We start from the raw sequence: 24,656 nt of genomic DNA, 5'->3' as shown, positions 1-24,656 counted from the left end.
GGAAACAAAGATGTGTTGAGTCTCATTTATACATAACTGGTCTCTGCTCTTACCTGGCAGGTACCTGCATACACACCTGAGAGTCGCCGCCATCACACCTTTGTGTCAGGTGTGTGTCGGAGGGCGCAGTCTGTAGGTGAGCTCTTGGTGCAAGTGCGCCACACTGTGGCCATGTGGGGCAGGAAAACAAGAGTCACAGAAGACAGAAAACCCGACCCAAGAATTCTCCAGAGATCATCAACTTGAGATAAAACTTTATTTAAATTTGTCCTGAATCAGAACACGTGCAACAGCTGAAACACAGATACAGCAGGCGTCACGCCTTCTATTTACACGCGTGTATTGTGATGTTTGTATGCACGAGACCGATGCAACGACGTTTCACATCCTGTTGTTAACGGCGAAATAGGGGTTTCCACGGCAACAACTGTCGTGTCTCTCTGGAAGGATCTGATTTTCAGACGTTACTTTTTTTTGTTTTTTTCAGGTAAAAATCTGACAAGTCCTCAGAATCACAACACAAGTCACGATACACGGCAAAGAATACGGTGTTCAGTGGGTTTGACAGGTTCCAGTTCATTGGGGACACAAAAAGTCACAAAGAACACGCCAGAAGAGGAGGAGAGAAAACTAGACATGACAGAGGAGGCGGGTCCGAACTTCCGGAGAAACAGACTTTAAAGTGCATCGAAGCAGACGTCATCAGCGGCTGTGAAGCCAGGCCCCGTAGCTTAGCATAAAAAGACTTCTACTTCCTGTTCAGTTTGTCTTCTACCTGTGTCTGAAGATGCAATGATAAAAACCTCAACAGTCACCAATAGTACGAAATACGACCACTTCCTGTTAGCTAAACATAGAGGCTCAAAGCGGCTTCATAAACGGGAACACAGACCGGTTCACACATATGAGCCACAGCGGCCTCAGTCTGGAGGGGTAATGGTTCTGGAGGGTAACGGTTTCTTTAGGGTTCATGTCCACAAGAACTGCATCACGAGAGAGAAGATGAAACAAGATCCACGTTAAAACACTGAGATTAGCCAAAGTAGCTAAAAAATAAGCATCATATATTACATCAATGTACCCCTCCCATATAAACAGAGAACCTCAGTCGTAGGACAGGAAAAGCATCACAAGTCGGTTGTGTTTCATCTGCGTGAGGTTTTGGCACCATCTGGTCTGAAGTTCAGAACCCAGGAAAACTGAGTTACTTCAGTGACCCCACCCACCAGGGAATTAATGACCTTGCCTACGAGGAAATTGATTGTCACCACTTAGCTAACTGCTGAGCTAATGTTCAGCTAGCAGACGTGTTGACATGTCAGACCCAGCACGTTAGCATTAGCTTCACGTCTTACTGATTGGTGTAAAAACGGTCTATAACCTTTCGTTAGCACATACGAGAGAAACGGCGCCTCTACTCCATGGTTCAGACCAACTCTCACTAGTTCTGGTTCAGGTTCAGGTCCACTGCTTTCATGTAGTCACACGAATAATGAAACACAAACAGCCTGATCAGTATTCAATCAATAACAATATTCAATTTGCAGGTCGGAGGGAGGGGGCGTTCATATTACAAAAATAAACGTCTCATCTGGTACAAAATAGACAACAATCTTTATCGCTCTGGGTTCAGGAAGCTTCGAAGAAACGGTTCTGAACAGTCAGCACAGGGACACGCCCACCAAACCCTACGCATCTCCGCCCACTTTCTCCTCTTTTGCAGTTTGCTTTGGCAAGACCTTAAACTGGAGGAGACGGCGGACGATTATCCTCCAGGACCCCAGCTCAGAGGACCGTAAAGACCAGCTGGGTCAGACCTGGTTCTTGATTGTCGGGGGTTAACGGTTCTGAGAAGGCAGTGAGGAACCGGATACCGACGATGACGACTATTTATAGATCAACTTAAGCTCCGCCTTTATCTGGGTCTGCCGTTTCATCCGACGAGTTGTCCGGATCAACGATGGCAGAACCGCGGCGGGTTTCATTGGTATTCCTGATTGTTTCTACATCCTGTTGAACCTTGATGAAGGTGACGATAAGGGCTTTATCACGGTGGGTGTTCTGAAATGTTCTCCACAAGGAAAAAAAAAAGACCAAAATCAACGAATAGAACCAACCAGAACCCAGAGGAGAACCCCCCAAATACTGATGTTGATGCTGGACTGGACTGAAATACTCAGAGGAACATTGTGGACCTGAGTCCCAGGCCGGCAGCAGCTGGTCTGTCCTTTCAAAATAAAAGTCAGCTTTCGAGTACAAATCTCAGAGACCAGAAGAGAGAAGTGAGCAGCGCTGGTTCTGGTGACCCGCCCAGGAGGAAGCCGACACCAGGACGTCCCGTCAAGGTCCGGAGAGGAGACGCCCCCAATCGAGGTCCACCAGTGCTGATGAAGGAGATCCACATGTGTCAGGTTCTACCCAAAGGATCGGCGGGAGTGGAGGGTGGGGGTCCTCAGGGTCCAAACCCTTTGAAGTAAAGAACTGTAACCAGAACCAGGCCACCAGCTGTTACGTCTCCCCCCCCAGGCTGAGCCAATCAGAACATGGAGCTAAAAGCCCCGACAGGCCGGCAGTCTGGGAGGTGGCTCGATTCCGTCCAATGGAATTGTTTGTTCAAATATTTCACTTATTTACTCATAAATAAATAGTTTGCTGTTGTCAAGGCAACAAGTCCTCCCTCAGACCTTGTCCCCTAGGGGACACTGCTCCGTGGGCCCCTCTTCGTCCGAGAGTCCCGTCTCCACAGTGATGACCAGGGATGCCACAGAGGCACTGCTCGCCATTGGCTGAAGCTCGCCTGGAACAAAGAGGGCGAGGTTAGAGCCCATGAAGCTGTGTGTGTGTGTTACCTGTGTGTGTGTGTTACCTGTGTGTGTGTGTTACCTGTGTGTGTGTCGGTGGTGGCCGTCACAGGACTGTCCCTCAGCGGTTCGGGGTCCTGGTAGTCTTGCGGGAGCCCCATCCGTCTTACGCCAGGGTCCAGCAGCATCGAGGAGCCGCCCTCGCTCAGGGTCCCGTCACTGGAGGCTCCGGACACGACGGCCTCCAGTGCCAGAGCGCCGACTCCGCCCATCCCGCCCACACCGATCCCGCCCAGGGCGAGGTCGTAGTCCAGCGGCAGGTCATCCAGGCAGTCGGCATTCAGCTGGAGGAGAGAGAAGACAGACAGGAAGTGATTGTGGGTCCTTGATCCCGCCTCCTTCTCCTCCCCATGGGGTTTGAATCCGTGTCCACACTCACAGCGATGCCCAGCGCCTTCAGGATGTTCATCTTGCACATAGGACACGTCCGGTGGTCCAGCAGCCACGGGTCCACACAGCACTTATGGAAAAGATGTCTGCACAGGAAACACACTTTCAGTCCCACGCTAAAGCCAATGCTAGCAGGAGAAGCTAACTGGTGTCTGATTTCGTTCCTGAGGGTACCTGCAGGGCAGGATGCGGACCACGTCGTTGGGCTTGTAGCCCTCGATGCAGACGGCGCAGTTGTCGAAGTCGGCCTCCGTCTCCTGGTCGCCTCTCCTAATGGTGCGCACCTGCAGCTTGCTGATGGCCTTTTTTGCCGCGTCACCAAGCCGCCGCTGTGGGAGGAGGGGAGCGGGGGGGTTAGGGTGAGTCAGCAGCGTGACACACCTGTCTGATGTCACTACAGGTGTGTCACGTTCTCCTCAAATGAGGCGTGAGTTTTGAGTCTCTTTGATTTTCCACTGATGTCACACCTCCATCGCTCACTAGCCCCTCAGGCTAACGCGCTAACGGTGGGGAATACCTGGTTCCGGTCGCGGGCGTTGGCGTATCGGAACCTCTGGATGTAGTAGAAGACAAGCCAGGCGAGGGAGATGATCATCAGGACGATGAAGGAGATGGACACGAACACCACCGACGTCCTGCTGACGTACTTCTGCAGGTTCCTGGTGCCGATGGTGATCGTCATGGTAACCGTCACATTGTGCTCCAGCAGCAGCGTGACCTCTTTGCCTTTCAGCTCCGGGATCATGATGGCGACCACATCGCCTGTGCCTAAAGGGGGCGGAGATATTGAGAGTTGGGTACCACCAAACAGAACGTCCCACCGACAAAACGTCCCACCGAGACAACGTTCCACGCATCTCGCGTGACACCAGCCGGGCTGAAGCGGTTCGTGTTATCGGTGATCGATACCAGTATGGATTTTGATATGGATCACGGTTTCAAGAGCAGCACACTGACGTGATCACCCACCCCCCAGCCCCCCATCGCCACCCCGGGCCCCGCAGGGCGTCTCCGTACCTGCGTGGGGCATCGTGATGGTGTCGTTGGCATTAGCTGAACCCACGTTGAAGATCACCACCGCCGAGGCGTTCTGGGCCGCGGCGTGGCGGATCTTGTCCTTGTAGGTGCAGTTGCCCCGGGCGACCAGGGCGATCCATGCCCCGGTCTGTGGTGGCGCCGCGAAGCGGGTGTTGTGGTCGCAGGCCTGGCGGTCGTGCGTGGAGGCGGGCAGCACCAGCACCCCCTTCGCGTCCCGTTTGGGGGAATGTTCCCCGTAGCGACCGCACTCCGTCTTCTCAGTGCGGATCTCCGTGGTGTCCGGGTCCACGTAGGTGATGTTGACGAAGGCCGTGTACCACTCCTCCCGCTCGGCCACGGTGAAGTCCAGACAAAGGAGGTGCACGAAGCAGAAGGAGAGCAGCCACGTCGAGAGGGCCAGGCTGCGGCAGGCCGCCACCAGAGACCCCGGGGCCATCGTGATCCTCCGCCGGGAGCGCGAACCGTCGGTCGGTGGAGCCCGGACTCTACTCCCCCATGCCGCCCAACCAGGAGGCTGCGTTCCAATCCGGATTCCTGTCGTCTCCACCTGTTTGGGGGACTCAGCCGCTCCCCGCCAGCACACGCCGACCAGCAGACTCCATTTCCACCAGAACACAACAGAACAGCCACGAGAAAAAATCCCCGCAGGAAACAACCACGGACGAAATGACCCCCAGCGACCCCAAGATGAAGCGTGGCGGGGATCGAGCACCAAACGGCGGGTTCGCCGTAGCTCCGGTGGGCTTTAACGTTTGAAGCTAGCTACAGGCGAAACTGCATTGTTTTGCCTTAGCGGACCTGCTGTAAGCTAGCTAGCATGAAGGAGCACTTCACTTCCGGTTGTTTACTATAAAATAAAAGTCGTTTTTACCGAATAAGCGTTTATATCGCCGCGGTTTACGTTCCGTTCTCCTTCATGTAACGGGAGAACACACGTCTCACGAACGACCTGCTTTTCTAGACATCACATCTATCTTAATTAATACGCAGCTCTTTTACTTTGACGGCCCAAATGTTGTGTTTCCGGGATGAGTTTGTTCGTTTCGATTGTATTTGACGAAACCCGTTTAGCGCGGCGGACATAACTACCGCCATCTAGCGGCGAGGATGAGCACCTGCTCCAAACGAACCAGGGCTAATTTCTCGGCTAAAACGGATCGATAAAATTGATATTGATAGAGATCAATCAAGAATTTATTTATAAGTCGCATAAACATGTTCATTTATTACATCTCAGTTGTCTTTCAATGTTACATTTGCACTACTTCAGAACGCAAGTTTGTGTTTGTTTAGCGTTACAGCTAAAAAATACCTATGAATATACATGTTTTTATTGTAAATATTTGTATAAAGTATTATTTTAATTTTGCATTTAGGTATTCATATTACCAACCTATATTTATTTTTATTTTTATTTTAATACATATGATTCTTTTCAATTCAAATTTGACGAGTTTTGTGTATTTTTTGGCTCAATATTTTAATGAAGATGGGTACAGTGAAATAAAAAAAAAGTACCAAAAAGACACCAAGCACGAGTATTTTTTTTAAAAATTATGTGATATATAGAGACAAAAGTATTAAAATACATCCACAGGGTTAAGAACCTACAGCCTCAGCGAACAGAGAACGTCACATGGGTTCAAATCAACATGAAAACAGCATTGATGTAGAACATCATATATGAACATCAACATACATGAAGAAACTGTTCTGGTTAGAACCCATTCAGGAAACAGATATAAACTCGGAGTCTATCCGAAGCTGCCCTCTGGAGGCCGGTACAGTTTGGGGAAGGTGAGGAGCTGGACGCTGCTGAAGGAGAACTTCCTGCAGCCCATGTTCTTCTGCACGTTCTCCATCCTGCAGCCATCACTGCACACACGGAGAGAACACCAGAAGAAGGAGCGCTCCGTTACTCACGGAACAGAGGAACATGTCTCACCACGTAAACACCATCCATCCAGACCATATATGTCAAAGTCAAGGCCTTCTTGCCAGATCTGGGCAGTGATTAATTATTTATTGCCCCCGAGATGATTTTTAATTATTATTAGAGTTCATTTTACCTCAAGAAAGTAGTGCATCCCTGGGATGTGCTTCAACAAAAATTTGTGCATCCCAAAATGTTTATGCATCCCAAAGGTAATAACAGAGTATACGGTAGAAGAGTACACAGGGATTGTGTTTGCCAATAGTACAATATAAAAACTAAACTGTTAATTTTAATGATTTTATTAATAACAATGCCATAACTCTTTCAGTAAAAAGGGGGAAAAAAAGAAAATTACATATTATTGCTGTCAAAACATTACAGCCATTCATTCTTAAAAAAACAGTCTGAGAAAGATTTAATACATTTTTCCCCTTTTGCTTTTCACTCAATAGTTTTCTTTGCCTTTAATTCATATATTCTCCTGTGGACACTGCACCAAAATTTCTCCACACACATTTTTGTAAGCTACATTTTGTCTTGGGTGCTGACATTGCCTCACCCATGGAAACAATCACATCTGTTGCAGTACAAATTTCAAATTTTTGAAAAAATTTTTTTCTAATGTCTGTTGATGTCTGCATTTTACATAAAACTACTGCGGATGATTTATTATTAGACTACAACTGTCCTGGCGTTATTAATGATTATCGAGCAAATGAAGACAATAATCTTGGATGAAACCGGTCCATGGCGCAAAAAAGATTGGGGACCACTGGTGTATTTTACTTTGACACCCCTGATCCAGACTGAAGAGGGTCCCTCAGCTCTGCTGGTACCATTCCAGCAGGATGATCAGGCTGAAGATGAGCCAAAGAACCAGCAGGTGGGATGTCACCAGGAGGAAGGCCACCGGGTACAGGTGGCGCCTCGGGGCTTTAAGGGCCACAGACTGCTGGGGCCCGGAGGGAGGCCCCCCCAGGTCCAAAGCACAGACCCTGAACCCAGACTGGGCATAGCATCCCAGAACCTGGCCCCAGGAAAGACGAGAACTGGAGCAGCGAAAGGAAGGAAGGAAGGAAGAAAGGAATGAAGGAAGGAAGAAAAGAGAAGACAAACAAATAATAGAGAAAACAAGATGTGAGAATGACGTAAGAGAAAGATGTACAGTAGAACCTGGAGATACGAGTTGAATCCATTCCGTGACTGAACTATTTAAAATAACTAAAATCATTTCCGTTCCAGCCTCATAAAAAGCTCCAAACCCTCTAAGTTGTGAAAAAAACCCATATTTTTACAACCAATCAACATGCATACTTTACCTGTGTATAAATTATATGAGTTACGTAAACAATGATAAAGAATTTTTTTTTAAAAAGCAAATGTCAGGAGAACACATGAGCTATGTCTTTACTCCACCAACGAGAACGAGATGTTGTAACCATCCACCAACACAGCGTAGCTCGTATCTTGTATGCCAAACAAAAATATGGACAGAATGACACCTTGTATCTCGAGGTTCTACTTTATTCAGTAATATAGAAACAAAGTGAGAGGAGCAGGTACAGAGGAGGAGCCTCTTGTGGGCGGAGTCCAGACCTCCTCATGGCGTTCAGCGCCCTGCTGAAGTGCTCCCGGCTGAGGGCGTGTCTGTCCAGCAGCAGCACGCACTGCTCCAGCGTCACCGACATGGACGTCCGGTCTTTGGCGCTCTTACAGCTGGTCAGTCGGATGCCGTTCACCGCCCGGCACACCTGAACACAGAAGTCAGTGTGAACGAAGTCACGTGTGATTCGGACCCACCCCGGCAGAACCGGCCCAGGTCGCCTCACCCCTGCAGCACTCCAGAGGACCTCCACGTTCTTCCTCTTCTTGGTTCCTAAACTCTGGTCCAGGGAGGACAGCAGGTCCGGCAGAGACTGGAGACCAGCTGGAGACAGAGTGGGGGAAGTTCAGGTTCTGCTCGCGACTCATGAGGGACGTGCCTCTAGAGGACTGGATGTTCTCACCAAGGTGGGGCAGCTGGTCCGTCAGGGCGTGGCAGTAACCCCGGAGTTGCTCACCGCTCTGCTGGTTCAACCTCTGCTGCGGGGAGCTGTCACCAAGCCTGGAGCACGACATACATCAGCATGTGTGTGTGTGTGTGTGTGTGTGTATGTGTGTGTGTGTGTGTGTGTGTGTGTGTGTGTGTGTGTGTGTGTGTGTGTGTGTGTGTGTGTGTGTGTGTATACCTCTCAGCCAGACTCTGGTGTTGGTTTATTCCGATGCTGAACAGAACAGGATGGACCCGGATCAAACGCCCCTCTTTCAGTTCCCATGGCAACGCTTCAAAGGTCTCTGATGGCAATGGGACCTCAACAACCAAACTTCCCCTGTGTGGAGACAAACACAAGTGTCCAGGGTTTGCTGTGTGTGTGTGTGTGTGTGTGTGTGTGTGTGTGTGTGTGTGTGTGTGTGTGTGTGTGTGTGTGTGTGTGTGTGTGTGTGTGTGTGTGTGTGTGTGTTCTCACCATGCCCCTCTCAGGGCCGGCTGCAGGTCCTCTGGTCGATCCGTTCTCGCCTCCGTGACTATAAACGTGACGCTGCTCAGGTCAGCCACGCCCACCTCCATGTCCTCCAGCACACCCGCCTCCTCACCTGCCAGACACACCCTGAAACTGATCAGCTGTTGATAATCAATAATCAATAATATTAAAGTATCTGTAACGTGACTCTGACCCAGTTTTTCTAGAGACCCTTTAATCAGATTCAGGTCCAGATCCTGATCCAGCTTCTGGTTGCTGGAATCTGATCGAGTTCCTTCAGTTTCTGGTCTTCCTCCTTCAGGTCCACCAGATGGTTTCTATGGATTCCAGTCAGGTGACGTCTCTAGAAGGATCCAGAATTTCTTCTGTAACCGGGTCTTGGTGGACTCTGAGGTTTGTTAGGGTTCTTCATCTTCATCTCCCTCAGAGATGGAGATGTTTTTTTCTAGATTCCTGATCCTTGATGGATCCATCTGACCCACGACAGACTGCAGGGGTTGTAGTGGACCCCCCCCCATGCTTCATGTAGGCTGTCCATCAGCGTCAGCTTCCTCTTCCTCCCACTGATCCACAAGGTCCAGTTTGGTTTCATGGCTCCACAGAACAGCATCCAGACCTCTGGTTCTGATCCAGATGGTTCTGAGCTGCTGGGTCTCCTGGGTCAGCAGTGGTGGACCATAAAGCTAAGACGCATGACATCAGGTGTGTGTGTGTGTGTGTGTGTGTGTGTGTGTGTGTGTGTGTGTGTGTGTGTGTGTGTGTGTGTGTGTGTGTGTGTGTACCATAGGTGCTTAGCAGGCTTTCAAACTGAACCAGGATGCCGACTGAATGCAGCTGCTGCAGGAACAGATGATCCTCCAGACCTCCATACAGCTTCAACAGGAAGCCACACACAGCTGCTGACAGCTGACAGTGGACAGAGACAGAAAGTAAACAGGAAGTTAACTGAACTCAAACTTTCTCCAAGGGTCTGTTGGTCTCACCGCCTGGCTGAAGACAGCGTGGCGTCTCTTTATGATCTGCTCAGTTCCCTGGGCAACAGTTGCCGCCATTGCCTCCTGAAGGACGACGAAGCTCATGGAGGCCTGTGCCTTCGCCGCTGCCTCACGCACGCAGTCCCTCAGAGTGACTACAGGGGGGACAAGTTGCTCCTGCCAGGAGGGAGCTGCAGGAGACTGGCCGGCTTCTGGTGACCACTCCTCCTGTGGGCGGGGTTCCCGACCCTGCAGCCGGTCACCGATGGCAATGAGGTAGTTGAGGCTAACGGCAACACTGGCCCAAGCCCTGTCCTACACACACACACACACACACAGACACACACACACACACACACACACACACACACACACACACACACACACACACACACACACACACACACGTATAAAACATAGGCAACCCAATCATAGCCTCCAGAAGGTCTCTCAATCCCTTACCCATTCCTCTTCGTTGTACTCCGCATCCCATTGGCAGACTCCTTCCAGCATCGGTGAGCTTTGCGCGTCCTGATTGGCTGACAGGTCACAGAGCAGCCCGTTGCTGTGGGCGTGGCTGCCGCTGGACATGTCCTGTTTGTGGATTGCCAAAAGTCCGTTTCTGACCAGCTCGTCTTTGAGGGTGTGAGCAAACAGTTCCGTCTGAAGAGAACTTCTTGTCACATTTCTGTCACTCTTGAATTGTTCCTGTTCATTTTCATCTCTCCTCACCTTTTGGGTCAGGCTGTTGAGAGCGTCCTGCAGCCGGGCGGCGTCCAGCTCCAGAGAGATGGACAGCAGCTCCTCAGCCAACCCAAAGACCTGAGGCTGCAGCTGGGCCAGGCCGGCCAGCAGCCTCTTTGCCCTGGAGCTCTCCTCCCGCGAGAAATAGACACAGCTGTAAGGAAAGCAGAGAAGAAGAGAAGAGAAGAGAGAAGAGTACAGGTAGTCCTTGACTTACCAACGAATGCGCTTCACCATATCTGACTAATGTCCTGCAGTCCCCCTTTCTGCCACAACCCTGTGGGGGCTGCACTGCTGTGTTCGCACAGCTCAAACACTCGTCTGCCCCTCTTGTTCTTGTTTGTTGTTGTTTCTGTTAGCATCTCAGAGTGTCAGGCTTTGCACCTTGGATACTTACCTGTTTTTTCATGATGATAAAACAAAGGCTAGTGAAGATAGCGGTAGCGGTGATCACCTCTCTGTTGACAACTCTGATTCTGACCCACAGTCACTCTGACTGTTGTTGATGACCTTAAAAACTGGTGGAGAGTTTTCTTCTTCTCCTCAAGGATTAAATTATGAGGATTAAAGTTTACTGTAAACCAATCTGGATTAAAATGATTCCGTGAATCATGAGTGACTCTTAACAGTACATGTTGCAACTATACGTACATTTTATGATATGATTACTTATTTATATACAGTAAGATTATATCAAACAGCTTTTTAGGGATTTTTAGAGTCCAGTATTTGTGGTGAACAGCCATTAAATCCATTGAAATGATGTAAACGACTGAACTCTAAACAACCTGAATCAGCATTTTATTTATTATGTGTTGTTTTAATGTCCTGTAATTGTTTCTCGTCAGTCTTGGGGAATAGTTCTTTAGGATTTAAAGTAGTAATGACATTCAAATAACCTCTGATGGAGATTAGAGATTAGAATTTAATAAATAAAGACTTACAAACAATTCATTTTATGAACAGCCTCTAGTAGCCAGTCATGTTTATATGTTGATGACTACTTGTTAGTAGGTTGAGGACTACCTGTTGATAGGTTGAGGAATACCTGTTAGTGGGTTTTGGACTTCCGGTTGGTAGGTTGGGAACTACCTGTTTACCAACAGGTAGTTCCCAACCTACCTTCCGTTTAGGGACTTCCTGTTGGTAGGTTGCCTGTGGTAGGTTGGGGACTTCCTGTTAGTAGGTTGGGAACTACCTGTTGGTAGTTTAGGGACTTCCTGTTGATAGGTTGGGGACTTCTTTTTGGTAGGTTTACACTAAACCTTCACATTTGTATCTGCAGACAAACAAAGTCTGAACAATGTGACTTTGCTAATCTGCTCCGCAGCGCTAATCCTGAGAGGGATTACAGAGATTAATCTCCGGAAACAATGTCAGGAGATGAAGGAGCATGAAAGGAGAAGAGGGATAAATAGAGGGATGAGTGGAGACTTCTGACCTGTCGCCCTGCTTCCTGTGTTTGTTCAGGAGTCTCTTCAGTCCGCCATGTTTAAAGGACTGGTGGTGATCAGCTGGCGCACCGAATGTGATGACCTCATACCACATACCTGGAGAGAGAGAGGGGGGGGGGCATTGCAATAAATGGAAAAACAATAGTTGTACATGAATCACTGATGAAAAAGTGGATCAGAGCAACTTTCATCATAAGATTCTGATCCAAATTCTTCTTTTTATTCCCAATTCTTGCTTTAGAGACTCCACCCTCAAGAAAATCTGAAATCACCTCCAATGGAGACTCAGGATTTACCAGGAGGACTCTTTCACTGTCTGAACCTGGACTGTTTTATCGTGTGAACCTGGACTTTTTCACCATGTCAACCTGGACTGTTTCACTGTCTGAACCTGGACTGTGTGGACCTGGACTGTTTCACTGTGTAGACCTGGACTGTTTCACTGTGTAAACCTGGACTGTTTCACTGTTGAACCTGGACTGTTTCACTGCGTGAACCTGGACTGTTTCACTGTGTGAACCTGGACTGTCCGGACTGGTGACCTCCATCCTCTGTGAGTGCAGGTTGGTTGGAACAAACTGAAGGTGTTTGTCGGACTTCCTCCGGCTCGACTTGAAACAGAAAGATGCTGTTTGAGACAAACAAATGTTCTATGATGTTCTAAAAGGCAACATTCTCACACATTTTTGTTGTGAATTTAAACTCTTTAAACTGTTACAACATTTCCTGTCTCTACAATAACTAGACTCTTCCACACTAACTGTTAGCTAATGCTAACATATGAGCATTGTGACTTCACCTGACAGTTTGTCAAGCTCATCCAGCATCTCCTGGTAGCAGCCAATCAGGAGGTTACAGTGGCTGATGACATCGTGGCGGACCCCATCCCAGTGGGGTGAAAGGTCACCGAGCTCCTTCACTTCCTGGACCCTGAAGATGAAGGTGATTACAGTCTGGTGTTGCGCAGAGGAACTTGACACGTTACCATGAAAATGCACACACCTGCCGGCGTGCTCATGTATGAGCACGCTCAGTAGCTGCTTAGGTAGCGTGAGGGAGAGCGGCGTCTCTGACATCTGTTCCCGGACCAGCAGCCACCTGTGATCGTCTGTCTGGAAGCGGTAGACCTTACACACCTGACCACACAACACTACACAAACACACACACACACACACACACACACACACACAAAAGGTCAGATCACGCACACACCTGCGTCTCCTGACACTACACTAACGTCTGCTTGTCTCACCTGCTCTCATCATCGGACTGTTCTCCTTGTCATGGACAGACGTGTGGAGATGGTCACACAGAGGAAGACTCTGGGAAAGGAAGAGAGAGAAGCACCTTGAGGCAAACCGACCCTAGAACCGAACATTCTTCCTCTCTTCTCCTTTACCTGTTCTTCATGAGCAGCTTCATCCTCCTCATCTTTCTCCACCTGCAGATGGGTTGTCTTTGCCTTGCTGACCTCATTCATTGTCCTGAAACCAAATGACTTCATGAACCTGTGAGGAACCCTCCGTCTCCTCAGATCAAACTGAAGGTGTTTGTTGGACACCTGAACCAGCTGTGTCTCTGTCGATCCATGATATGTTACTTTACCTTAGCATTAGCAGTCAATGTCACATGACTAGCATCAGAACCACTGGTTGAGATCTGGGTCAGCGGCAACGCAAGTTTACCATCTGCTAGCAATGTAGTTTGTCACTATAGCGCTAACATGTGCGTGTGTGTGAGCTGATAACACAGTTAAAACAGAACTTCAGCTAAAACAGAAAGAACCAGGTGAATCAAATAACCTACCTGAGAGCAGGTGATGCCCTGTTCACCGGGAGCTCTCTCTTTCTCTCTCTCGCTCTCCGTCTCTCTCTCTCTCTGTCTCTGTCTCCCTCTCTATCTCTTTCTCTGACCTCAACATGTTTCTGGATAGCATCAGCTTTTATATGTAAAGTAACACAAGAAGTGGGGAACCAGTTTTTACAGACCAAGAGTTTCATAGATTGAAAAAACTAAGGAAAAAACTAAAAGACATGATTGTTGAAGACATGATTGTGGAGAACGGATAATTGTTTTTTTTCTCATTATTATTATTTTGTAATTTGACTGTTATGAATAAAGGTGATCTCTATCTCTCTCTCTCTCTCTCTCTGGCGCTGTAGCCGTCAACACTTTTATTGCAGTTTTGAATCCAAATATGTCGCAAACAGAAGCCATTTTAAGAAGAATGTGTCAAACACGAATCAGAATCGACTATAAACTATTTCAGAGCTATGAACGATTTAGACACTTTTACAAACCTATGGTGTGTCAAAGGTGTCTTATGTTCCGTGTTAAATAAGGAAGTCATGTTCAGTCAGTGTTTGGTTTGATTCAAGTTTATTTTGCCTATATGATTTTTTTTTTAAGTGTGTGTTCATGTTTGCGTGAATCTCTCTTGGATGTTGTTAACGTAACTATCTTGTAATATCGACTTCATGAATAAATATGACTCCTCCGAGAGCTGCCACCTTATCATGGTGGGGGACTTTGAGTGCCCAAATGATCCCAGGAGCTATGTGGCCAGGGGCTTTATGGTCCTGCTTGGGTCTCCCTTGACAAACAGGTCCTGGGTGACGGGCCAGACGAAGAGCAGTACAAAAACCCCTATGATGACAGAAAAATCAAGGACCGTGACTTCGCCCGGTATGGCACAACCGGGGCCCCACCCTGGAGCCAGGTCCGGGGTTGGGACTCGTATGCGAGTGCCTGGTGACCAGGCCTCTGGCTGAGCCCGAAAGGACTCACCACCCGCCGAGGAAACCATAGGAGACGGGTGCAGTGTGGATTGGGTGGCAGTCGTCAGCATGTGGCTCGACGACCCAATCCCCAGACAAAGAATCTAGCTCTAGGGACATGGAATGTCACCTAGCTGGGGGGAAAGGAGCCAGAGCTTGTGAGGGAGGTTGAGAGGTACCGACTAGATATAGTTGGGCTCACCTCCACTCACAGCTTGGGCTCTGGAATCCAAACCCTTGAGAGGGGCTGGACTCTCCACTTTTCTGGTGTTGTCAAAGGTGAGAGGCGGCGGGCTGGTGTGGGTTTGCTTGTGGCCCCACAGCTCAGCCATTATGTTGGAGTTCACCCCGGTGAATGAGAGGGTTGCATCCCTGTGCCTTCAGGTTGGGGACAAGTGTCTCGCTGTCGTTTCGGCCTACGGGCCAAATGGCAGTGTGGAATACCCGGCCTTCTTGGAGTCCCTGGGCGGAGTACTGAATAGTGCTCTGACTGGGGACTCCATTGTTCTTCATCACCTTCAACGCTCACATGGGACTTCAACGCTCACGTGGGCAATAATAGTGAGACCTGGAAAGGGGTGATTGGGATGAACGGCCACCCTGATCTGAACACGAGTGGTGTTCTGTGATTGGACTTCTGTGCTAGTCACAGTTTGTCCATAACGAACACCTTGTTCAACCACAGGGATGTCCATAAGTGCACGTGGCACCAGGACACCCTAGGCCGGAGGTCAATAATCAACTTTGTTGTCGTATCATCAGACCTCCGACCGCGTGTGTTGGAAACTCGAGTGAAGAGAGGGGCAGAGCTGTCAACCAATCACCACCTGGTGGTGAGTTGGATCCGCTGGCAGAGCAGGAGGCCAGACAGACTCGGCAGGCCCAAATGTGTTTTGTGAGTCTGCTGGGAACGTCTGGCAGAACCCTCTGTCAGTGAGGTCTTCAACTTCCACCTTCGGAAGAGCTTCTACCAGATCCCGCAGGAGGCTGGGGACATTGAGTAGGAGTGGACCATGTTCTCCACCTCCATTGTCGAAGCGGCTGCTCGGAGCTGTGGTCGCAAGGTCTCTGGTGCCTGTCACAGTGGTAACCCCCTAAACTGGTGGTGGACACCGGAAGTAAGGGGTGCCGTCAAGCTCAAGAAGGAGTCCTATCAAATCTTGTTGAAAAGTAGGACTCCAGATGCAGCTGACAGGTACAGGCAGGCCAGGCGTACTGAGGCTCGAGTAGTCGCGGAGGCAAAAACCCGGGTCCGGTCCCTGTATGACTGAAGCCAGAGCTTGGTTCGCATTGCTGGCAGTAAGTCAGACCTGTTCCAGGTGCACGTTGGATTCCTTCAGGGCTGCCCTCTATCACTGGTTCTGTTCATAATCTTTATGGACAGAATTTCTAGGCGCAGCCAGAGTCCGGAGGGAGTCCGGTTTGGGGACCAAAGGATTTCACCTCTGCTTTTTGCGGACAATGTTGTCCTGTTGGCCTCATCAAACCTGGACCTGTAGTGTGCACTGGGATGGTTTGCAGCCGAGTGTGACGCAAGTGGGATGAGGATCAGCACCTCTAAATCCGAGGCCATGGTTCTCGACCGGACAAGGGTGGTGTGCCCTCTTCAGGTCACAGAGTCCTTACCCCAAGTGGAGGAGTTTAAGTATCTTCGGGTCTTGTTCACGAGTGAAGGAAGGATGGAACGTGAGATTGACAGATGGATCGGTGCAGCTTCTGCAGTGATGCAGTCGCTGTATAGGTCCGTTGTGGTAAAGAAGGAGCTGAATTGCAAGACGAAGCTCTCGATTTACCAGTCAATCTATGTTCCTACTCTCACCTATAGTCATGAGCTTTGGGTCACGACCGAAAGGACAAGATCCCAGATACAAGCTGCTGAAATGACTTTCCCCCATAGAGTGGCTGGGTGCACCCTTAGAGATAGGGTGAGGAGCTCAGTCACAAGGGAGGAGCTCGGAGTAGAGCCGCTGCTCCTCCACCTCGAGTGCAGCCAGCTGAGGTGGCTCGGACATCTGTTCTGGATGCCTCCTGGATGCCTCCCTGGGGAGGTTTTCCGGGCATGTCCTACTGGGAGGAGACCTCGAGGAAGATCTAGGACTCACCGGAGGGACTTTGTCTCTCGGCTGGCCTGGGAACTCCTCGGGCATCCCTATCAGCAGGGATGCCTATGGGCATCCTCTCTCTCTCTCTCTCTGGAGCTGTTGTAATATAAAAACAGGAAGAAATTGACTTCTGCTTTTTCTGAGGACGCGGAGCCACACTCTCTTTACCACTTCCTTATATGATGACAGGTATCCTAGCAGCATCCAGTCAGGTCCCTGTGAGGTAAGTTTCAGTCATAGCAGGTCTAAAGGTTTCTGTCTTGAGACCGGTACAGAAATGTTACAATAACTTAGAAGAAGAAAAAGAAGACGCATACTTTAATACTAACTTTAATACTAACTTTAATATTAACTTTAATAATATCTTTAATACCAACTTAAATTCTAGCTTTAATACTTAGTAATAGGACGGTGCGGTGGCGTAGTGGGTAGCGCCACCGTGTTTTTTTCTCTGTGTTGCTCCGCAGTGCACTGGTGTCGTGCCCGGAGTTTCCTCTGCCTCACACCCTCTGTCAGCTAGGACAGCTTCCAGCTCCCCTTGACCCACCACAGCGGATGAAGCGGTAGTCGATGAATGAATGAATGAATGAATACTTGGTATTAAAGATATTATTAAATATCCTTAATAATAAGATGTTATTAAAATTATTAAAGTTAGTACAACTAACTTTAATAATAACTTTAATAATATTATTAAACTTAATAAAGTTATTATTAAAGTTAGTAATACTAACTTATTGTTAAAGTTAGTACTAGTAACTTTAATAATATCTTCAATATTAACTTTAATACTAACTTAAATACAAACTTTAATACTAACTTTAATAATATATTACTGTCAACTGCTTTCTGTATATTTAAATGAAAGAAGAAGAAGAAGAAGAAGAAGAAGAAGATTTTTTTTTTGATTTTTGCAAAAACACTTTAATCTCATTCAAACATTTTGCAGTTTTACATTAGATGAAAGCATTTAAGTGCCTCAGAAGATCTTTTCCAAACAAACTTCAATCACATTTACCATTTAGAACATTTAGAACATTTAGAACATTTAGAACATTTAGAACATTTTACAATTTTTCATTAGATGAAATTTCAAAAACTCTAAACACTCAAAAACATTAAACACCAAGAAACAAAGGGAAATACAATATAAAAATTAGTGCATTATAACAGGAAGTTTGCAAAAGTGAGGTGGTCATCAATTAAAGTGCATAGGACATTTTTGTAACACCAGATGTTCCTAAAGTTATTCAGGTCTTTTGTCAATTTATAGAAACCAAATTCTAGTTTTAAGCGACATCTGATGTTACAGCAAAAAACAGTAGCTGCTTCTTGAACGGTATTGTTTTCAATTTTCCTCTTCCTGGTCACATGAATTGCAAGTTTTGCCTCCCCAGAAATAAAATTTAAAAGCTGCCACTTTCTCTGATTCGATCTATTGTACCCAGCACCGTAGATGAATTTCCTGATACTAAAGTTTTCATTGAACAAGTTAAAAACATTCGTTAGAAGAGTGAAGAGCACTGCAAGTCTCCCACACTCACTGAAAGTATGAAAGACTGTTTCACGAAGGGGACAGAAGGGACACTGGCTGGACACCGCAGGGGCAAAAACAGAGACAAAAGCATTGGAACCGACGGCACCATGCAAAATCCTCCACTGGAGGTCGGCTGTTTTTTTCTTGAGGGGAGGTTTGTACAGAAGTCTCCACTGCGGGTCAGGTCCATTTCCCGTCATCCTGTTGGCCCAGGTAGTAGGTGCTCTGTTACACAGGTTTTTCTTGTTGATCACTTTTACACATTGTTTGTACAGTATTTTTTTGTTGGCCGTGTGCAGGCTGATCTGTCGTTCATCTCCGAGGAGAGGACCCTCCAGTTCTCCAAACAGGGGACTGATGTGGACCTCTGGGAAAGGATCTTTGCTGTCTGGTACAGTCCCTGTACTATAGTCCAGGAGGAGGCCTCTCTCCTTCCCGGAAAGTCTTTGCCTCCACAGTTGTAGCACCCTCTGAGCCACCGTGGTGGACTGGATGTTCAGCAGGGAGCTCACAGCCTGGGCATCCGCCAGCGCAGGCCCGGCGTTGTCTACCAGTTGCTGGAGGGTCACGGTCCTGGTTCTGCAAAGCGCTGCAGACAGACCAGGTGTGGCTCCACTGCAGACGTCCAGCCTGGCCCCATGCACTAGTGGTTCCCTCAGTAACCAGAACAAAGAGTCAGAGCTTTTTCCTGGGCTGCTTTGAAAAAGGGCCCACGACTTAAAAACACCATGATGAAACGGAGGTAAACCATTTAACTTTAGAAGCTTAGAGTCCATTAAAAACAGTTCAGCATTCAGGTCCAAGTGGCTCACTCGTCTGAATATGCAGCTGGCCACCTCTCTCCACGTCAGATCCGCTGGTCCGGTCAGAAACCGCTGGATGAACTGTAATCTGAACGTGGCTGTTCTGCTAGCCAGGTGGATGAGGCCCTGTCCCCCCTCCTCTCTTGATAAACACAACACTCCTTGAGGCACCCAATGCAGCCCATCCCAGAAAAAGTTAACAAGTTTGGTCTGGATTTGGGCTAGAAACCCTGATGGGGGTTCCATACAGGCCAAGCGGTACCACAGCTGCGAGGCTACCAGATTGTTTATCACTAAAACTCGACCTCTGTACGACATTCTGGGGAGCAACCATTACCATTTCTTAAGTTTCCCTTCTATTTTGTCAATGACGCCCTCCCAGTTCTTCCTGGTTGTTGTCTCATTTCCCAGGTACACACCGAGATATTTGAGACCATCAGTCTTCCAACACAAGTTTTGAGGAAGAACCGGGAGGTTGCCATGCCACTCGCCGACAGCAAGGGCTTCACTTTTGTTCCAGTTTACTTTTGCAGCAGTTAAAACATTGAATGAGTTTGTCAAACCCACCAGAACATCAACATCCCTTTGGTTTTTGATAAGAACAACAACACCATCAGCATAGGCAGATAAAAGAATGTTCTCTCTAACACCAGGTAAAATCAAACCATCGATGCTTTTGCGAATTTTACAGAGGAGGGGCTCCAGAGAGAGTGCATAGAGCATCCCAGACAGGGCACAACCCTGCCGGATGCCCAGATGCACCCCGAAGGGGGCACACAAACTGCCGTTAAACTTCAGAATACTCTCAACGTCACTGTACAACACCTTGATCTTGGCAATGAACTCGGTGCTGAACCCAAACCTCTCCATGGTTGTCCAGAGGAAGCTGTGCTCAACACGGTCAAATGCCTTTTCCTGATCTAACGAAATGAGACCAGCGTTTATACCCAATGATCTGGACACCTCCAAAACATCACGAATTAGGTAGACATTGTCTGCCATGGACCTGCCGGGCACACAGTAGGTTTGATCCCGGTGGATGACCTGCTCCATAGCTTCCCTCAGCCTGGTAGCCAAAGCCTTGGACAGAATCTTGTAATCGGTGCAGAGCAGTGACACAGGGCGCCAATTCTTGATGTCCTGCAGATTGCCTTTTTTAGGCAGGAGGGCAACGACCGCCCTCCGGCAGGACAGTGGCAAAGAGCCTGAGGATAGACTTTCGGTGAACACTTCCAGCATATCACATGCTAGAATGTCCCAGAAGGCTGTATAGAACTCAACCGTTAGACCATCGATACCCGGAGAACGTCGTCCCTGCATGTTCTGCAGGGCAGTGTGGAGTTCCTCTAACTCCAGCGGCCGGTCAAGTTGTGAATTTGTCTCCGTGGAGACCTGAGGTAGCTCTGCACAGAACTCCTCTAACAGTGGCTGGTTTTCCCGGTATTCACTGTCATACAAAGATGAATAAAAACTCACAGCTCGCCTTCTGATCTGTCCAGGCTCTGTCAGCTCCTGTCCTGTGTCAGACAGCAGGGAGTGGATCACGTTGGTCTGTCCATGCTTCTTTTCCAGGCCGAAGAAGAAGCTAGAGGGAGCATCCATCTCGGTGATGTTTTGTACCGTGGATCGAACTAGGGCACCCTGTACTTTAGTATCCAACAGGTCGGCTAAAGCCATTCTTTTGGACTTGAGGATTTCAGTACACCTCTGATTTCCTGTGGAAGCGCTTGTCTCCAACTCCACAATCTCAGCCTCTAGGTGTTTCATAGACCGGCAGGTGTCACGTGTGACGTTCAGAGTATACTGTTGGCACAGGACTTTTATCTCTGTTTTGCCATAGTCCCACCACTGGCTAAGAGAGGTAAAATCAGCTTTTCTAAGTCTAAAAGTGCTCCAAAAATAACTGAAGATCTCTCTAAAGCCTCTGTCCAAAGCTAAAGTTGAATTAAAATGCCAGTATGCACTCCTAGGTAAAATATTTCCCATCACAACGCGACATGAAACCAGAGAATGATCAGTATAAGCAGCTGGCATTATATTACAGTCTTTGAAAGCATTGAAATGGTGTTTAAAACAGTAAAAGTGATCCAGCCTGGCTAAAGACACCCTGCCTTCTGTCAGGTGGGACCAAGTGTACTGTCGGCAGTCTGGATGCATCCTCCTCCACACATCTACTAGGCCACGAGAAGAGACCAGCCGTTTTAGAGTGTGTTGGGATGCTGGGTAAGGCTCCACGTGGTTACGGTCTAACATCCCATCCTCAGTACAGTTAAAATCCCCACCCAAAATTAAAAAGTCTTCCGAACCACAGCTATCTAGCTTAGCTTGTATTATTTCTAGAAAGCCCTTCCTTTCTGCACCGTTTGTTGGAGCATAAATATTTACAAAAACCAGGGTGCGGTGTTCAAAATGTGCCTTTACTAAAAGACACCTCCCCTTTACGACATGCTCGATTTCTAGAGATGTTGGGTTAAAAGTTCTAGAGAACAGGAAGCCCACTCCACCACTCAGCGTGGTGAAGAAGAAGAAAAAGATTTTGCACAAAAAAAGAAGAAGAAGAAGAAGAGAAGAAAAGAAAAAAAAACAACTTTATCCATTTTCTGTAGGAGGATATTATTTGTCCACTCTAGTGTTAGTTTTTTATGTTAATCACACACGCGAAGTATAGAAGTAAGGAGATGAGTGGACTAATCAGAAGACAGGAGTCAGTTGACTGGAGGTTTGATCACACGGTACCTGAAGTCCAGACAGGGGTGGGGCTCCTTGGACCGGAGGAAATCTCTGACTGAGGAGGTGAAGCCCCGGAGCCTCTAGGAGAGACAAAACAAACGTGAGGAACTGAGATCCTGTTGGTTCCTCCAGACCTGCTGGTGTTCACCTGAAACTAGTGACATGTAGAGAGACCCAATCTGGAGCGAGCCAGCGATGAATGGGGTAATACCGCCTGGAGTCGCCGGGGGCAGCGTAGCCCCACCCACAAAGGAAGGAAAAATGCCTTTGAATAGAGGGTCTGTGATTTGAAGTTTTCAAGAGCCGTTCAGGCGAGTGGGAAAATGAACCATCCATAAGGGAAGCTGCATAAAGCTTGAGACTGTCGCCATCTGTCTCTTCATTGCCCTCTTGTGGAAATATTACTGAAGGTCAGGAACAAGATCAAGAACCGGTGTTCCAAGAACATGATATACTAAAGAATTACCAGAAAATCCATTTTTGGAAAATAAGGTCTAATTGAACTTTGTGACGAATTTGTCGAAACAATTTTTTAAAATACTGTAGATAGACAGAGAGAGACAGACAGACAGACAGACAGACAGACAGACAGACAGACAGACAGACAGACAGACAGACAGACAGACAGACAGACAGACAGACAGACAGACAGACAGACAGACAGACAGACAGACAGACAGACAGACAGACAGACAGACAGACAGACAGACAGACAGACAGACAGACAGATAGATAGATGCAGGTAGAAGTCTCAAAATCCTGAAAGGCTAAGTGTATCAAACAGAAATGAATCATAATGTGTGTGTGTGTGTGTGTGTGTGTGTGTGTGTGTGTGTGTGTGTGTGTGTGTGTGTGTGTGTGTGTGTGTGTGTGTGTGTGTGTGTGTGTGTGTGTGTGTGTGTGTGTGTGTGTGTGTGTGCGTGCATGTGTGCGTGTGTGTGTATGTGTGTGTGTGTGTGTGTGTCCTTCACCTTTCCAGTGGAGGAACTCCTCTCTCCTGGTGGACAGAAACGTTCCGCTGCTATCACCCAGGATACTTCCTTCCTGTTTATTTCCTGCTGTGTTGTATTTCCTGTTTTCGGCTTCACTTCCTCACATCATGATGAGGTCACACTGGAGGAGGCGCTACTCGTCACCATCACCACAGAAGAAGATGCAATCTCACTCAAGGGTTCTCCTCAAATGAGCGACCAACAAGTTCAGGAGATGAGAGGGAGAAGAGCTCCTCTGCTAACCGTGGAAGAGGAGGACAGAATAATCCATCTATCCTTCATCACTTTCTCCTCCTCCTCTTTCATCATCTCATCATGGCTGACTGGATTAAAAGCCTCATGGGAAATGTGCAGATTAGTGAAGCGCCTGCCTTGGCTGAGTTTTGGAAAAAAGAGCAAAGAAGACAGGAAATATTCATTTATTATTTATTTTAAATTCACTGTTGCTGTCCAAGCTGTCCTCATTTCATCGTGTGTGTGTGTGTGTGTGTGTGTGTGTGTGTGTGTGTGTGTGTGTGTGTGTGTGTGTGTGTGTGTGTGTGTGTGTGTGTGTGTGTGTGTCTGCTCTAATCCTCTTACACACTACTTTTCAGACCCTGTTGTAATCTGAACGGTTGGTCGCAGCAGCTGAAGCGTTCGTCTGAAACAGGGGTTAGGGTTACGATGGAGTTAGGGTTAGGAGTTAGGATAAGGGTTTGGCTTAAGGGTTAGGGTTGAGGGTTAGATTACTGTTAGGGTTTAAGGTTAGGGTTAGAGTTAGGTTGCGGTTTGGATTAAGGTTAGATTTACGGTTAAATTTTGGATTAGGGTTGGGTTAGGGATAACTCCGACCCAACCCTAAGCTTAACCCTTATCCATATCAACCTCATCCCTAATCATAGTCCTAACCCTTACCCAACCCTATCCCCAACCCATCGCAAACCATAATCCTAAACTACGCCAACCCTAACACTAAAGGTACCCCTAAAGTTAAACCAACTCTCTAACCCTAACCCATAAACCTAACCATAACATAAACCTGTGTAATTTGCTTTACTTTATGGCTCCTGGTTTAATTCTATTCATCCATCCATCGATCTTCAACCGCTCATCCGTGGCCAGGTCATGGGGGCAACAATCTTAGGAGGGATGCCCATACTTTCCTCTCCCCGGACACCTCTTCCAGCTCCTCTGTGGGACCTCAGGGCGTTCATAGGCCATCCGAGAGACGTTGTCCTTCCTGCATGCCTTAGGTCCTCCCCAAGGTCTCCTCATGCCCGGAACACCTCCCCAGGGAGACATCCAGGAGGCATCCGGAACAGCTGCCTGAGCCACCGCAGCTGGCTCCACTCGAGGTGGAGGAGCAGCAGCTCTATTCCGAGCTCCTCCCTGGTGACTGAGCTCCTCACACGATCTCTAAGGGTGTGCCCAGACAATCTACGGAGAAAACTCATTTCAGCCGCTTGAATCCAGGATCTTGTCCTGTCGGTCATGACCCAAAGCTCATGACCATAGGTGAGAGTAGGAACGTAGATTGACCGGTAAAATGAGAACTTAGTCTTCTTCAACACGACAGACCTATACAACGACTGTATTACTACGGACTGATCCGTCTGTCAATCTCACATTCCATCCTTCCCTCAATTGTGAACAAGACCCCAAGATACTTAAACTCCAAAGAGGGCACACCACCCTTTTCCGGTCAAGAATCATGGAACCAATATTATCTTGTTGGCCTCATCAAACCTGGACCTTCAGCATGGACTGGGACTCAAAATTGTGCCCCTAAATTGGAGGCCATGGTTCTCGAGTTTAA

The 24,656-nt window shown here is 48.0% G+C and overlaps 2 protein-coding genes across 10 annotated transcripts; both read right to left on the bottom strand.

The window, feature by feature from the left end:
• Positions 1-237: 237 nt before the first annotated feature.
• Positions 238-5,034, bottom strand: rnf150b (ring finger protein 150b). The gene is made up of 6 exons (XM_068307765.1): positions 4,269-5,034; positions 3,769-4,019; positions 3,426-3,580; positions 3,241-3,337; positions 2,884-3,145; positions 238-2,797 (listed from the first exon to the last, which is right to left on the bottom strand). Exons 1-6 carry the CDS (start codon positions 4,723-4,725, stop codon positions 2,679-2,681), a joined length of 1,341 nt encoding a protein of 446 aa, XP_068163866.1. The 5' UTR covers positions 4,726-5,034; the 3' UTR covers positions 238-2,678.
• Positions 5,035-5,815: 781 nt separating this feature from the next.
• Positions 5,816-23,150, bottom strand: LOC137590254 (type II inositol 3,4-bisphosphate 4-phosphatase-like). 9 transcript variants are annotated; one of them, XM_068307755.1, is made up of 18 exons: positions 22,841-23,150; positions 21,876-21,947; positions 13,320-13,404; positions 13,173-13,242; positions 12,719-13,069; positions 12,440-12,547; positions 11,907-12,015; positions 10,454-10,619; positions 10,184-10,384; positions 9,731-10,036; positions 9,530-9,653; positions 8,733-8,859; positions 8,454-8,594; positions 8,232-8,329; positions 8,055-8,152; positions 7,822-7,976; positions 7,062-7,274; positions 5,816-6,164 (listed from the first exon to the last, which is right to left on the bottom strand). In XM_068307755.1, the coding sequence occupies exons 3-18, from the start codon at positions 13,398-13,400 to the stop codon at positions 6,044-6,046; spliced, it is 2,469 nt and encodes an 822-aa protein (XP_068163856.1). In that variant the 5' UTR covers positions 13,401-13,404; positions 21,876-21,947; positions 22,841-23,150; the 3' UTR covers positions 5,816-6,043. The 9 variants fall into 9 exon arrangements, with proteins under 9 accessions (XP_068163856.1, XP_068163859.1, XP_068163855.1 ...); XM_068307758.1 differs by lacking the exons at positions 21,876-21,947; positions 22,841-23,150 and having other exon boundaries at positions 12,719-12,849; positions 12,922-13,069; positions 13,320-13,505; XM_068307761.1 differs by lacking the exons at positions 21,876-21,947; positions 22,841-23,150 and having other exon boundaries at positions 6,036-6,164; positions 7,012-7,274; positions 12,719-12,849; positions 12,922-13,069; positions 13,320-13,505.
• Between the last annotated feature and the right edge of the window lie 1,506 nt (positions 23,151-24,656).

This window comes from Antennarius striatus, chromosome 23 (assembly GCF_040054535.1).
Source record: "Antennarius striatus isolate MH-2024 chromosome 23, ASM4005453v1, whole genome shotgun sequence".
Lineage (NCBI taxonomy): Eukaryota > Metazoa > Chordata > Actinopteri > Lophiiformes > Antennariidae > Antennarius > Antennarius striatus.
This window is presented reverse-complemented; position numbering and strand designations above follow the sequence as displayed.

Excerpts from the sequence above, each read along its gene's own strand:
- rnf150b (XM_068307765.1), bottom strand. The coding sequence starts at position 4,725 with ATGGCCCCGGGGTCTCTGGTGGCGGCCTGCCGCAGCCTGGCCCTCTCG. Across the intron at positions 3,338-3,425 it reads GTCCGCATCCTGCCCTGCAG|ACATCTTTTCCATAAGTGCT; the intron begins GTACCCTCAGGA and ends TTTCCTGTGCAG. Across the intron at positions 3,146-3,240 it reads TGAAGGCGCTGGGCATCGCT|CTGAATGCCGACTGCCTGGA; the intron begins GTGAGTGTGGAC and ends TCTCTCCTCCAG.
- LOC137590254 (XM_068307754.1), bottom strand. The coding sequence starts at position 13,424 with ATGAAGTCATTTGGTTTCAGGACAATGAATGAGGTCAGCAAGGCAAAG. Across the intron at positions 13,070-13,172 it reads CAGTCCGATGATGAGAGCAG|TGTTGTGTGGTCAGGTGTGT; the intron begins GTGAGACAAGCA and ends GTGTTTGTGTAG. Across the intron at positions 6,165-7,061 it reads CTGATCATCCTGCTGGAATG|TGATGGCTGCAGGATGGAGA; the intron begins GTACCAGCAGAG and ends CCGTGTGTGCAG.